Raw genomic sequence first — 15136 nt, forward strand, 5'->3', positions numbered from 1 at the left:
CAGTATGATTGTGAGCAAGCCCTTTTGCCTTCTGGGCCTATTTTCCCAATTTGTAAAATAAGAAAAACACCGGCCTTCCCCTCTCAGGAGGTTGTGTGAGATGTGATGACGTATGTCACTGTGCTGCGAAGGGTATTTCAGACTGTACAAACAGATTAGTGAACACACTTGAAGGCTCGGAGTTGGCAGCCTGGCTTGCGCTCCTAGCTCTCTGCTTACTCAGCCCTGGTATGACTCAGGGTGAGTCACTTTGTCTCTCTGAGCCTCTGTTTTCCCATCTGTAGAACCCCCTCACAGGGTGATTACGGGGATTCAAAAATCCAATAGAGGATTTTGGAACTAAAAGCACTAGAGAAATGTGACAGCCAGACAGATGTGCCTCTTCTTCATCTAGGGAAAAGCCCTAACTCCAGAATCAGTGTTTGAGATGAGCATTCTTTGGCATCATCAGTAATGGCCTGTAATGAGCCTTTCCGGTGGGCAGAGCCTGGGACTGGGTATTGTAGGGGGAGGAGGCACAGGGAGAGTGTGACACTTGGTGAAGTAGTATCTGCATTTGGGGGACTCCTGGTCTGATTGGGCAGATAGGACAGACACAAGCCTGCTCTTGGAAGCGCATTTTGAAGGGGCTTCCAGACCTCTGCTTTGGAAGTTTCTACTGTGCGAAACGAATCAAATGAAAGAAACTAGAAGCTCGTGTTCATGCTGACAAATGCAGAAAAGAGGTGGGGAAGATGACTGGCTGCTATGGTCCCTGGGACCGCCTCACCAGGTCATTGTGTCCTCATGTCTGGGGAAGCTGTTCCTCTGCAAAGCTCTGGAAGTGTCACTGAACATCTAACATAAGGCAAGCCTCTTATGGCTGGACACAAGGTGGGCATCCCATCTCTTTTGAATCTGAACTCGAAGACTTCCTCCCTTGGGAGGACACTAACCCTTTCCCAGATAATGATATTCTGAATGACTCTGAGAAAGCTTTTTCTCCTGAGGATGACAGTCCTGGAGCTCATCAGAGTGGTGCCTGGTCTGAATCCATTTCCAAACACACTTCTGAGGGGGGAGGTGGGCCAGTCTCACAGGAATCTTTCTGATCAACATGCATAATTAGTCCTTTGCCACTGGACTCTGAAAAGACTGTTGGAGTCAGGTAGTTAAATGGATGCAAAATATTCTTTTGATCAGGAAACTTTTCTTAAGAATATAGGTTATCATGAAAAAGTTGCTTCATGGATATTTCCACCTTATGTTTTCTTTTTTTCTTTTTTTTGAGAGAGAGCATGTATGTGTGCACGTGCAAGTGGTGGAGGGGCAAAGGGAGAGGGAGAGAGAATTCCAAGCAGGCTCCATGCTGTCAGCACGGAGCCTGATGTGGGGCTCGATCTCACAGCAGTGAGATCATGACCTGAGTAGAAATCAAGTGTTGGACGCTTAACCGACTGAGCCACCCAGGCGCCCCTCCACCTTCCATTTTCTATAGGTAATTGCTAAAGAGTTAACATGAGAGTAAAATATATAGGATCACCAAACTACAAAAGCTTGACCTTCTGGGAATCATTTGTAGCCTTTAGCATAAAGATTTGGAAAAGAGTGTCACATTTATTCTGATCAAATATCCTAACATCTGAGTCTACTCCCAGAATGCAGTTACCCCATGGTTTCAGTGTGAAAGGCTACATCTCAGAGATGGAAGAGAGAAACTGAATTCGAGTCCCCAACAACCCTCCACGTCTAGCTTCACACCTCAGTCAATCCCCTTTGAACACATGATACAGGAATAGAAGCGGGGGGGAGAATCTGCGGTCAACCTGGAGTTTGGGGGAGGTATGAAGACACTGTTGACTCAGGCCTCATTCAAGCAGGGCTTCATAGTGTCCCGGAAAGCTTGGGAATCCACTTAGAAATAATTATGGATTATATTAAAGTGTCACAGGAACAGCCATTTTTCTCTAAAAAGGCATTTCCTCCTGAGGGCTTGTTACCAAGAATCCTGGAGCTCCAGGCAACTTTGCTGTACTGTCAGCAGGTGGCTGCTTACTTGTGGATTCCTTTAAGTTCTTGCTCAATAGTCTTATCACCCAGACTGTATTTTGCAAACAATACAATAAACCACTAATTAAGTCACCTACCTTTCCCCTGCCTTTCCCTTAGCTGAATGCCCAGGACCTCTTCTTTACAATGCTTGTAATTCATCTATATTCATTGACTTTGTAAAATTAAACTTCTTATTTTGAGATAACTATAGCTTCCACATGGAAGAAATAATACATAGAGATCCCATGGGCTCTACCTCAGTTTCCCTGGATGGCAGCTTCCTGCAAAACTATAGAACAATATCATAGCCAAGATACTGACATTGGTACAGTCAAGATACAGAATATTCCACTGCCACAAGAAAGCCTTGTGTTGCTTTTGTATAGCTACACTCACTTCCTTTCTGCCCTCACGCCCTCCGTAAGCCCTTGGCAACCATTAATTTGTTCTCTTTTGGTATAATTTTGTCCTTTCAAGGATCTTGTGTGAACGGAATCATGTAGTACCTTATCTTTGGGGATTGTTTTTTTCAGTCCAGCTCACAGCATGTATCAATAGTTTGTACCCTTATATTGCTGAGTATTTTCTGTAGTGTGGATGTACTGTGGTGTACCTAACCATTTATCTGTTGAAGGACATCTGGGTTCTTTCCAGTTTTTAGCCATTAGGAATAATGCTCTGTAAATATTCGTGTACAGGTTTTTGTGTGAGCGTAAGTTTTCATTTTAATGGGCTGGGTCATACGGCAGTTGCATATTTGGTTTAACTGCAGAATTCTTTCCTGGAGTGGTTGTACCATTTGATGTTGACACTGACAGTATACGAGTGCTCCAGTTTATCTGCATTCTCACCAGCCTTTGGTGTTGTCACTCTTTTCTAGTTCAGCCATTCTCATAGGTGAGTATTGATAGCTTATCATTATATTAATTTGCATTTCCCAGATGGCACATCTTTTCATGGGCTTGTCTGCCATCTGTATATGCTCTTGGAGGAAATGTCCCTCCATGCCTTTTCCTCATTTTCTGATTGGATTGTTTGTTTTTTTTTATTGTTGAGTTTTGAGATTATACATTATACATCATATATTCTAGATACTATTTCTTTGTGGGGTATGTGGTTTGCAAAAAATCTTCTCTAGGTCATAGTGTGTCTTTTCATCCTCCTAAAAGAGCATTCCGCTCTTGGTGGGTGGAGTGTTTTATAAATATCGACTAAATTCTGTTGGTTGATGATGTTGTTGGGTTATGCTATATCCTTGCTAATTTTCTGTCTGGTTGTTCTATCAAAGATTGTGAGGGAAGTGTGTGGACTGGACTGTTTCCCCTTTCAGTTATACCAGTTTTTGCTTCGCATGTATTCAGAACTGTCTGGTATATACACATCAGGGTTTCTATGTCCTTATGAATTGACCGTTTTATCATTATGTAAGACACTTTTCTGTCTCTGTTGTTCAGATTGGGTAATTTCTATTGTTTCCTCTTCAAGTTTCACTGATTGTTTCCTCTTTCCCCTCCATTTTGCTGTTGAACGTATCTACTGAAATGTTTACATTGGTTATTGCATTTTTGGTTCTAAAATTGATATTTGGTTCATCTTTATATCTTCTCTTTCTTTGCTGGGACTTTCTACTCTTTTGCTATTTCTGACACTTTCTATTTTTTTTTCATTTGTTTCAAGCATGTTTGTAATTGCCTGTCCAAGCATTTTTAGGATGGCTGTTTAAAAATCTTCATCAGATATTTCTGACATCTCTGTCATCTTGATGTTGGCACCTATTGGTTATTTTTCATTCATTTGATATTTACCTATTTCTTGGCATAACAAGCGATTTTTGGTAGAAATGGGCATTTTGGAAATTTTATGTTTGGAACTCTGGATCTTATTTAAGCTTTTGTTTTAGGTGGCTTCCTTTGACCTGAATATGGCAGAAGAAGGGGGAGGTATCCCCTCATTTCTACCAGGTTGGGGTAGAAGTTTAGGTTTTTAACCCAGCCTCTATTGACACCTAGGGGTGCTGCTTGTTATCTCTGGGTCGGGGTGAGAATTCTGTTGCCCATTGAACTTACACTGATACCTCCCTGTCTTGTGGGCAGAGGTGGCTTCATTACTGCTGGGTGGACATGGAAATCCAGGCTTCCTACTGGGCCTTTTCCAGCAGTAGCCCCATAGGGAGGAGGAGAAAAAGGAGGAGGTTGAGTGCTTCATTACAACTTTGAGATGGGGGAAATCTAGCTTCCTAGTAGCCTTTGCTGGCCTGGGTAGTTATGGGGCCACCCATTTTACTGTGCTGCTTGCCTATGGTAGAGTGGTTATTATCTAACAACTTTCTGTCTCGGGAGGCTGCCCCTTTCCCATTCTTGTCACTATAGAGAGTGGGCTTTTGTTGGAACTTTTTTTTGTCTGCATCCATTGGTCTTTCCAGGTTCTTGGCTTCTTTAGCTTTAAGTCTGGGAATACATGAGGCACAAAGAAAACCCAGAGAACACATCTCTGTTATGCCTAGGCAGTTTTTTGCTTTTTTCCTCTTTCAGAGTCTTAAATTTGTGTTAAATGTAATGTCCAAGATGTTTAGCTGTACTTAGAGGAGGAGTAGAAAAAGTGTGTCTACTTTATCTTTCTGGAAGTGAAAGTCCCTTACAATTTATTTTTATTTGCTTTATTCTTATAGGTCTCTCTCTTTTCCTCCTTTGTGGTTTCAGGGCTCAAGCTTCCTTAACCACACTTGTATAAATTCCTTTCCATGGGAAGAGAAGTTAAAATCCCAAGCCTAGAAGGGCTATGTGCATCGGGGGGAGGGGTGGAAACAGTTCCCGTACCCAAAGATGTACACTGGGCACTCTATAGATTTCTGGCTTTCTTTCACTTGCCTTTTAAGGCCTGGAGCCAACCATAGAGGAGACAAGGATATTCAGATTATATTCACTAAGGGCTCTTTATCCTCTAGGGGAAAAAACAAGTTCTCATGACACAAGAGGAAGTTTCACCTAGAGGTTTATAAGAACCTGTAGGTGGCACAGAGGAGCAGCTGGGGGCAGGGGGTGAGGGTCCCTTCCAGCTTGGCCTGGCCTCTGAAAGCTGGCTACTGAGTGTGAAACCCATCTGTGATACTTTCTCGGAGCTGAGCTTCTCTGGACTTCATCCTTCACTGAGTCTGCTTCTGCAAAAGCCTATTATTTAGGGAAATGTAACCTTGATGTGAAACAGCATGTGTTTCTAATCCAGCTAGACCTAGTCTGGGGCTTGGTTCCATCTTTTGCTAGCTGTATGACCTTGAAGTTCAGTCATCCACTTAAAAACCATCCTGTAGTGCCTGCCTACTCTGGGCCAGCCACCATGCTGGGTTTTGGGACAGAGTAGTGGTACTTTCCACTGCTCCCTTTCCTTTCCTTTCTGACCATAAGCACGTCATCAGCTGGTTTTATGTAAAAAATATGTAAAAAAATCAGACTACTTTACCCCATCACCTCATCTCTTTCCCAGGCTGTTATAACAAGTTCCCTGAGTCTGTTCTTTGCTCTAATCCTCTGCCTCAATTCATTATCTACATAGTAGCCAGGGTGATCTTTTAAAAACACGCACCAGATTAATGTCTTTTGTTAAACCTCTCCAGTTCCACTCAGACATACTGGGAATGAAGTCCAGTCCCTCCTCATGGCCCGCTAGGTCCTGTGTGGTCTGGTTTCCGCTCCCCCTCTGAGCTCATCTGGCATCCCTTTCCCATCATCCAGTCGGCTTTGGTCATGCCAGACTTCCCTTTTTGCCTGAAAACATCTAGCTTGTCCCCCCCTGGGGTTATTTGCTAGTTATTATCTCTGCCTCAGATAGTTTTTCATACAAGTTTGAATAGATGGTTTCTGGTTGTCATTAATAGTTTCAGTTCAAATGCTGTTCCTCCCCTTCTCTTTATGTCATATTCTATCCAGTCACCATGTCCCTACCCCTTCCTCTTAGTTAGCTCTTATCACAATTTGAAGTTATCTTGATTTGTCTACTAGTCCCAGCTCCACGAGAGCAGGCATCACACTGTTTCCTTCATTGCTGTACATCCAGCATCTAGGACAGTTCCTGGCACAGAACGGTGAATATTTGTTGAGTAAAGTTGCTTAATCGTCTTCAGCCTCAGTTTCTGACTTGTTGCATTGGAATAATAATTAGCCAACAATACAGGGTTGTGTTTAGAATTAAGTGAGATAATAAATGTATGTGAGGTACTTAGTACAATGCTTGGCTCACAGGAAGCCAAATAATAGATTTTCATTGTTTCCTCATGATTATATTATAATGTTCACTTCGATTCTCTCATACTCCTCTAGTAACCCCCCCCCCCCCCCCCCTTTTTTTAAAGAGAGTTAGTGTGAGTAGGGGAGGGGCAGAGGAAGAGGGAGAGAGAGTATCTTAAGCAGGCTCCATGCCCAGTGCAGAGCCAGACGTGGGACTTGGTTTCACGAACTGCAAAATCATGACCTGAGCCCAAATCAAGAGTTGGAGACTCAACTGACTGAGCCACCCAGGCACCCTCTCTAGTACCTGTTTTTGCTCCTAACGATCCATCTGGAGTCTCATGAGCATTTAATAGTGACAGATGCTGATTGGTCAGATGCTTGCAATGAAATCCTAACTTAGTTCTCTCTTGATCATGTTTTTCTGTACAGGTTCTACAGCTGGGCTCAGACATCCTTCCCCAGTACAAGCAAGAGGCACCAAAGACTCCCCCTCACATCATCTTACATTACTGTGTTTTTAAGACCACGTGGGATTGGATCATCTTGATCTTAACCTTCTACACAGCTATCCTGGTCCCTTACAATGTCTCCTTTAAAACCAGGCAGAACAACGTGGCCTGGCTGGTTGTGGATAGTATCGTGGATGTGATCTTTTTGGTGGACATTGTGCTGAATTTTCATACTACTTTTGTTGGACCAGCTGGGGAGGTGATTTCTGACCCCAAACTCATCCGCATGAACTACCTGAAGACGTGGTTTGTGATTGACCTTCTGTCCTGTTTGCCATATGATGTCATCAACGCTTTTGAGAACGTGGATGAGGTTAGTGCCTTTATGGGTGATCCAGGGAAGATTGGTTTTGCTGATCAGATTCCACCACCCCTGGAGGGGAGAGAGAGTCAGGTACATGCCTCAAATCTCAGACCTTGTTGTCATGTCTTGAAAGCTGAATAAATGTGGGTGGTCAACAGAAGAGTAATTACATGGGTGGGAACTAGCATGGCTAATGTCTGGAACAGAGGGAGCATGCTTGATAGATATCCTCGCCTGCTGTTTTTGTCCTTTGGAGGTTTGGAGGCCCTGCATGTCCATGAATGGATGTGGAAGAGACCAGAAGCTTCCTTCTTATTTTACGTGGAGTGCAAGCCACTGGCTCAGGGGGGGTGGGGCTGCAGAAGCAGGCATGCATTGCCACTGCATTGGTGAATCTTTCACTTGGTATGCAATTGCTGAATGCCTACTTACTGATTATTCTAATTGTGGGGATTTTTGTATCATCTGCTGCTGACCTTTGGCTGTTGCATAACTAATTAACTCCTGGCAACAGGGATGCAATTTAACCCCCAGGTTTGCTTGCTTTTTTTTTTTTTTTTTTTTTTTTTTTTTTTTTTTTTTTTTTTTTTTGTAAATGTTGGAAAAGAATGACTTGTTACTTGGCAATGACCACTGGAATTCAGCGGTCCATACTCTCCCTTGCATACATTTGCCAAGGGAGTCAGGCTACGGTCAAGTTCGCCCTGTGACTAAGAGGAGTAGTGCTATTGCTGGATTACACTGCTTTGGATTGTTAGTCCTGCAGGCAATGGAGGGGATGAAGAGAAAAATGCTCTTTAAGTGTATTGGAATTAGGACATGCTCAAACAGTCAATGAATGGGTGCCTGGGACGAGTTGCACAAGGAAGTGGCCACTGGCCTGGTTCAGGTGATTTTCTCCTTTGAAAAAGCAAGGATATCAAGTCATCGCAAAGGAAAATGCAGATTCTTATCCAGGTTAAGTGTTACATGGGAGTTGTTCTTTCTTTTTCCTGCTGCCTACTTGATCCTCCAAATGCATTAAAGATCAAGTAGTTCATCTGGTAAATCTTCAGCATCATGTAGCAGTGGGCCCTCACTGCCTCGGATTACCGAGGGTCCTAGAAATCTCAGTCTGGCTAGGGTGTTACCTGGGTGGGTAATTCAGGAAGCCATCTGGAGACTGAGTTGAGGCAAGATTCACTCTCTGGGCTAAAGAGCTAATGGGACTAGTCTTGAGGTAATTGGAAGGAACAGCCAGCTCCCTGCCAAGACCACAGGGCCTGGCCAGTGACTCTGTGACTTGCTGGTGGCATAATGATACCTCTCAGCCTTCAGATCAGTGTCAGTAATGGGTGAGGACTCCAGCCCTTTTCTCTTTGAGAACCCAGCTATCTACCACTTCTCTCTCCAGGAACTGATGTTGAGATTCTCTAAACCCAGAACAACCCCTGCTTTTATCTGTGTGGTGTGTTTTAATGTACTTTGAAATCCCAATGACTAATGCTCTGGGTGGCTGTGTGGATTTTGTAGCTGTATTGGATGAGTGAGGCTGATCATTTACAAGAATGAAATTGTCCCTGAAGTGAATGTTGGGATTCTTCAGTGTGAATTTGAGTACACGTTGGGAATGATATTTTTCTCTGTGAGCACATTTCTAGATTTTATGTTAGTGAGGAAAGTATTATCATTTTGGCTCAGATAACTGAATGATTTCAGCCTAAAAGAGCTTCTCCTACACATATGGGAAATGAAATTTAACTTAAAAAAAGAACCTCTCAAGTTTTAAAAATAAACCATTTGCTATTTAGAGCAATAGCATTGAAAAATTGCAGATAAATAGAACAGTTCTTTGGCTTCTGCAGGTTCTTGTTAAACATTGGCAGAGCCATAAACACATTTGTAAATGTGTCAAGATTACCTCGTCGGTTAGCAAAGCAGGGCTTCTCCTCAAGCTCTGTATGTCAGGTTGGAAGTCCTTTGCCATCAATCGTGAGTGCCCCTGACATGGTTTCTGATTTCCATAGTCACTAAGTAGATTGGCTGATAAGGAAAACGCCAGTTACCCGTAGCTTTCTAGTTGGAAAGGGTTTAGCATCAAAGCTCTCACTACCATCTCTTGGTCATAAATAATAATATGAGTATTAAGGGGCTATAGCTATGATTTGCTTCCATAAAGACTTGATTTTGTATTTAGTGATTTCTTTTCAAGCTTTGGCTGATACCCAAAATAATGCCTTCTCATAACATCCGTTGTGGTCTGGGGGAAGTCAGCACTAGGAAACTGAAGATTTGGCTCCTGGGCCTCTTGGTATCACCTGTTAGGACAGCTGGGGCTTTCCAGGGGCACCTGGGTGGCTTGGTGGTTAAGCATCTGACTTCTGATTTCGGTTCAGGCCATGATCTCGAGGTTTGTGAGTTCAAGCTCCGCTTTGGGCTCCACACACACAGAGCCTGCTTGGGATTCTCTCCCTGTCTCTCCCTGCCCCTCCCTGCTCTCTTTCTCTCTCTCTCTCAAAAAAAAAAAAAACAGAAGGAAAAAAAAAGCAAAAAAAGCTGGACTTTGTGCAAGACATTTAGCTTCTCTGGATCACAGTTTTCCTATCTATTCCTAGCTATATTTCCTATCTATGGCTACCTTTCCTGCCTGAAGGCATGGCCTCTGTGCAGTGTAATATTTGAGTTCCCTACTAGCTGCAAAGTGAGTTTGAGGAGTTGTAAAATCTCACCTGTGTTCATTTTACCTCTAGGAGCTCAAGATAAAAAAACAAGAAGCCCAGCACTTTGACCTCCTACTTGCAGTGGGGGTGGGAGGAAGGTGGGATGGGAGGAAGACTCAGAGCCCAGGAGGACCACGAAGGTCATCCAGTTCAATCCTCTTAACTCACAAATAAGGGAACAGACTTGGAGAATATGACTCACTCAAGAGGATCCAGCAAATCATATGGTTACAGCAATATTGAGTCCCCTTCTGACTCCTCTATATTCTTATATATTTTTTTACATGTTTATTTATTTTAGAGACAGAGAGACAGAGCGCAAGTAGGGGAGGGGCAGAGAGACACAGAGACAGAGACTGAAACAGGCTACAGGCTCTGAGCTGTTAGCACAGAGCCTGATGAAGGGCTCAAACCCACAAACTGTGAGATCATGACCTGAGCTGAAGTCGGACACTTAACCGACTGAGTCACCCAGGCGTCCCAACTCTTTTCTATTCTTAATAGTGAAAGAATGGATAAAATAGGAACAAAACATTGAGATGGGCATAGTTGAGTCCAAACTGACCAAGAAGCTTCCAAAGTCGGTGGCTCACCCCTTGGCCTGGTTGTGGTGGTGGGGAAGTTGGGCACTGCATATGAGGAGTGGGTACATCTGTATTCCCCGCAAAGCAACTGTGTTGGTGATGAGATGGGCAGTTGAGGCACTCTCTGAGGGACAGACCCAGCATGGTTTCCCAGGCATAGGCCTTTTGTTGAAAGACACCATTAATTTAGTGGGAATGGAAGTTTGCGGGGCGGCGGTGGTGGGGGTGGTTTAGAGGAGGTTGGGGAGGGCATGAAAGGTATCCCAACTGTTGAACCTGGATTACGCTGGATAAGAAAATTCTGATTAATGACTCAGCGGTTTCCCATCCTCTGCCTGCTGTCTTCTCGCACTCACTGTATCGTGGAGTTGCTGATCTAAGGTTGCAACTCCCTCTGCTCTAGTCCCTTTCTTTGGGGGAGTGTGAGGAGAAAAAAACATACTGACGCATTTCTCATAAAAAATACATGGAGCTGAATTCTCTCTAGTGTCTTCCTAATTATACCAATGGAACTGTATCCCAGTGGGGACCACCAAAGAAGAGGAATGTGCGGTGGTGGCTTTACCATCTGTGTGTGTCGGGGTGGGGTGGGGGGGACTGGGGTGTGGGGGTGGGATGGGGGCTCTTGAAGTGAAAGGACTAGACCCACCCAAGGCTTGGGTCAAGAAAGAACCAGGTTAAATTGCTAATGCCAGCCATTGTGAATCCAGTCCTGTGGATGTCGCCCACCTCCATGATTTAAGCCACACAAATGATCCCTTTTGACTCAACTTGTTTCACTTATGGAGATGGCCTCCATTTGCGTCATTGTCCAGTCTGTTGGTAATAATCTGTTTTGGAGGCTGTTTGGGAATATGTTTGCACATTAGTTAAACTGGTGGGAGCACAAAAGGTCTGGAAATGGGGTGAACCGACGCTTCAGTGGGTATGCTGAAGCAAAAGCCAAATGGGTCTCTCTCAAGCGCTTAGTGGATTACTGGCCTGGCGTGCTTCATGGATTAGAGACGGAATTATTCTTCACAAAACATATTCCCTTTCCCCAGGAAGCCTTATTGCCTACTGCCATTGGAGTGCACAGGGGGAGAATGCAGCCAATCAGGCTACATCGCAGGTCACAGTTCTGGGGCCAAGAGCTTCCTCCATCCCTGGCTCTGTAACTTGGGATGGCAGCACCACCAGCTGGTGCCGGTGACATAGCTGACCCTTGCCAAGAGCCCTCTCTCACAGGAGATGTTCCCCTTAGAGCAGAACAGGACTGAGGAGTGAAAAGATAAATAGTATGGACAACAGCTTCCCTTTAGCTAGTGTGTTTAACTTTCCAAAACATTTCATACAGATTATCTTTATTCTAACTCTCCTGTGGCCATGCACAAACTGCAGTGAACTACGAGGAAGGCAGTTTGTCAGTCAGGAGTTCCTCTGCTACCCAGCTGTGCAAACTTGTGCAAGCGTTTACTCTTCCTGGACTCTGTTTGTGTCACCTGCAAGCTGGGTCCATCCCAGCTTTAACTTTATGGATCTAGGGCACCTATTATCCTGGCTTTGCTGATGAGGGGAAAGGACCAGGCCACCCAGGTAGTGAAATGGGGCTTCATTCAGTCTCTGACTTCTAGGCTTGCACTTTTCCCCAGGCAGGTCATGCTGCCTTATCACAGAATTGGAGCCAGAGTGAACCAAGCTGTGCATGTCGGTGCCCAAGTCTCCCTTTCTGAATCATTCCCCAGCATGGCCACTTCTGCTTCCCTCCTACACCACGGACAGGTGAGAGGTTTGAGCGGTCAGCATGGGCGACCCTAAGTGGAGGTTGCTGGTCCACATGTGCAGGGCTGGACAGTGAGTGTGAAGGTCACAAGTGACTCCAGCGGTCGGTCATCTGCCCTGCTTCTCTCTCCTTGGCAGATGGACTCCTTTCTAAGTTCCCCTAGGTTCACTGTTCCTGGCGCTTTCAGGCTTTCACTGATGCTGACAGCAAATTGGACCCCCATGTGTTCTCAGCCTGTAAATTGGTGGTTGTCAGTCCTAACCTGTGGCTTTTATTTAGGTGGATGGACACCAGTTTAATTTTCACACAGGTGACTCCTGTGAGGTCAGCCGGAAGTCATGAGATGACCTGGGATTTCCTTTCCTAGAGTCCCAGCAATAGAGGCCATATCTATGGCTTGTAGTAGCAATTAAAAAAAATTAAGTCTTTTTCAGAGCAGTTTTAGGTTTATAGAAAAATGGAACAAAAAATGCAGAGACCACAGTTTCCCCTGTTGTCACCGTCTTGCGTCAGTGTTGACATTGGTGATAGCCAATGTTGATACATTATTATTAGCTGAAGTTCATAGTTGACTCTAGGACTCATTCTGTGTAGAGCACATTCTAAGGGTTTGACATGGCTCCATCATTATGTATCATACATAATGTTTCACTGCCCTAAACATCTCTTTGCTCCACCTGTTCATCCTGCCCTCCTCCCTAATCCCTGGCAACCACTGACCTTTTTACCGTCTCCATAATTTTGCTTTTTAAGAATGTCATATAGTTGGAATCATATGGTATGCTGCTTTCACTTAGTAATATGTATGTAAGGTTTCTTCATGTCTTTTCGTGGCTTGAAAGCTCATTTCTTTTCGTTGGTGAGCAATATTTTGTTGAGTGGATGTACCATAATTTATTCAGTAAGAGCAATTAAAAAAGATACTGAAAACCATTGGTTATTCAAGCCTGATCAGTGCAGGCTTTGTCCTGGGATTTCCTCTTCCTGTGGGTCCCTTGGACACCGAGAGTGGACAGGAGCTGAGACCCTGGCAGGCAGACTGACATGTCTCAGCAGCCTGTGGTATCTCCTGGATAAACACTGACAGTGTTTAATTTAACACAAGTTGTTATGTCTGACAGGAAAGCAAACGTGCTATACTAGCCTCACGTTTCATATGCTTTTCCTTGGCATTTCTTTTATTTTTGTGCTATTTGTACATCCAATTTTGGCAAAACAAAAGAGGACAGGAGCAGACACACTATAGTTTTCATGTACATGTCTTGTTATGGGCACGAAGTACTGCTGATAGGCATGTTTCTCTTTTGCCAGCTCACAGCAGTGGCCAGGGGCCAAGGTCTGATGGCAGTGATGTTACCTGTGTTGTTGTTGTCTCCTCCATCTTACCCGTGAGGGGAATCCAGCCTAGATCTTTCCCTCTTATTTTTTATTTATTTTTAAAATCAGTCTTCTTCCTAACTTGTGCTCAGAGCTCATAAAGGACTGTGGAGATCCTTGGAGCAACATAGACTCAACTACTACCATGCTTCATTTCCCTCTGCTTTCTAACTGTTCTCCCCTAGGCTCTGTTCTGGCCAACTCCAAGTTCTATTTCTCTTTTAATTCTCCACCAGCTTTTCTTGGTACCTCTTTAGGGTTGTTCCTTCTTTAAAGAATCTTACTGACTTGGGTGATCAGGGATGGGAATACAACTCTTCAAAGAGCTTGCAGCCTGATGGGGGCCACAGGTGATTGATGCCGGCAGAGAATGCGAGAGGTGCTATTCTAGGGGTCAACTCAGGGTGTTGTGGCTTACAACTGGGGAGTACTTAGCCTAGTGAGAGGATCCAGGAAGGCTTCCTGGAGGAGATGGCTGGGGTTAGATTGGTGAGGAATAAGGAGGGTGTTCTTGGAAGAGGAGAGAGCATATGCAGAGGAGTTTGCTGTTAGGGCTGAGCAAGGCATTCACTGTGCCAAAGCAGAGTTGGCACTGGGGGAGGGAGGAGTAGTGAGAGGGAGGCAAGATCCAGTGACAGAATCCTGGAGGCCTTCCAAGGAGCTTACATTTTATCATGTGGTCAAGAAGAAACCGTTAAGGGTTTTCATTAGATGTGTAACATGATCTGACTTTGATTTTTTTTTAATGTTTATTTATTTATTTATTTATATTATGAGAGAGAGAGCTCAAGCAGGGGTGGGGCAGAGAGAAAGGGAGGCAGAGATGCTCAAGCAGGCTTTGCCCTGCCAGCGTGAGCCCGATGCGGGGCTCGAACTCACAAATCCTGAGATCATGAAACCAAGAATTGGATGCTTAACCTACTGAGCCACCCAGACACTCAATCTTTGATGTTGAAGGTGTATCCAGGTGAGAGGGAGAGGGAAATATCACATCTCCCCTCCTGTAGTTCCCTTGAACCCAAAGCTGTCAGGCTGTTCCCTCCACCCCTGCACTGAAGCAACCACCACCTCCCTGCCCCAGATCTCCCATTCCTCTGGCCCTCACCCTAATACCTGGCCAAGCCCCCACCCCGAATCCTGATTGGACCCAGTTCTCTGGCTCCTCCAGGCTGTGCTCCAGTGCCTCAGCGTGACTGGAGAATCCATCCATGTAGACCCACCCTTAGTACACTTGGGGTGCCTACTGTGTTTCTCCAGGCACTGCCTTCCAGGGCAGGTCATTTGTTTCCCTAACCCATTGAAGTCTGGCTATCACCTCCACCCCTACTCTGAGCCTTGCTCATAAATCAAGTGACTGCATGTGGGGGTTTATTGTTGGATTCTGTTACCATGTTCCATTGGTTTGTCAGTTCTTAGGTCAATACCGCACTGTGTTAATTAGCATGGCCTGACAGTAAGTATTAAAATCAGTTACCTGTGTTCTTTTGCTTCAAGATTGCTATGTCTATTTTAGGTCCTTTGCACATCCGTATAAATTTTAGAGTTGGCTTGCCAGTTTCCGCTCCAACCCAAAAAAACCTGTTGGGATTTTCGACCAATTTGGAGAGAATGGAAGTCTTCATATTAAGTTTTCCAAATGTTGACCAT

The 15136-nt window shown here is 44.5% G+C and overlaps 1 protein-coding gene across 1 annotated transcript in view; it reads left to right on the forward strand.

Annotated features, from left to right (window-relative positions):
• The window catches only part of KCNH1 (potassium voltage-gated channel subfamily H member 1), a 331323-nt gene that overhangs the window by 23216 nt on the left and 292971 nt on the right, over positions 1-15136 (forward strand). Inside the window, exon 3 of the mRNA XM_049635049.1 lies at positions 6684-7157. Coding sequence (XP_049491006.1) covers positions 6684-7157 — 474 coding nt within the window. The remainder of the gene's footprint in view (positions 1-6683; positions 7158-15136) is intronic.

Source organism: Panthera uncia, chromosome F1 (assembly GCF_023721935.1).
Source record: "Panthera uncia isolate 11264 chromosome F1, Puncia_PCG_1.0, whole genome shotgun sequence".
Taxonomy (NCBI): domain Eukaryota; kingdom Metazoa; phylum Chordata; class Mammalia; order Carnivora; family Felidae; genus Panthera; species Panthera uncia.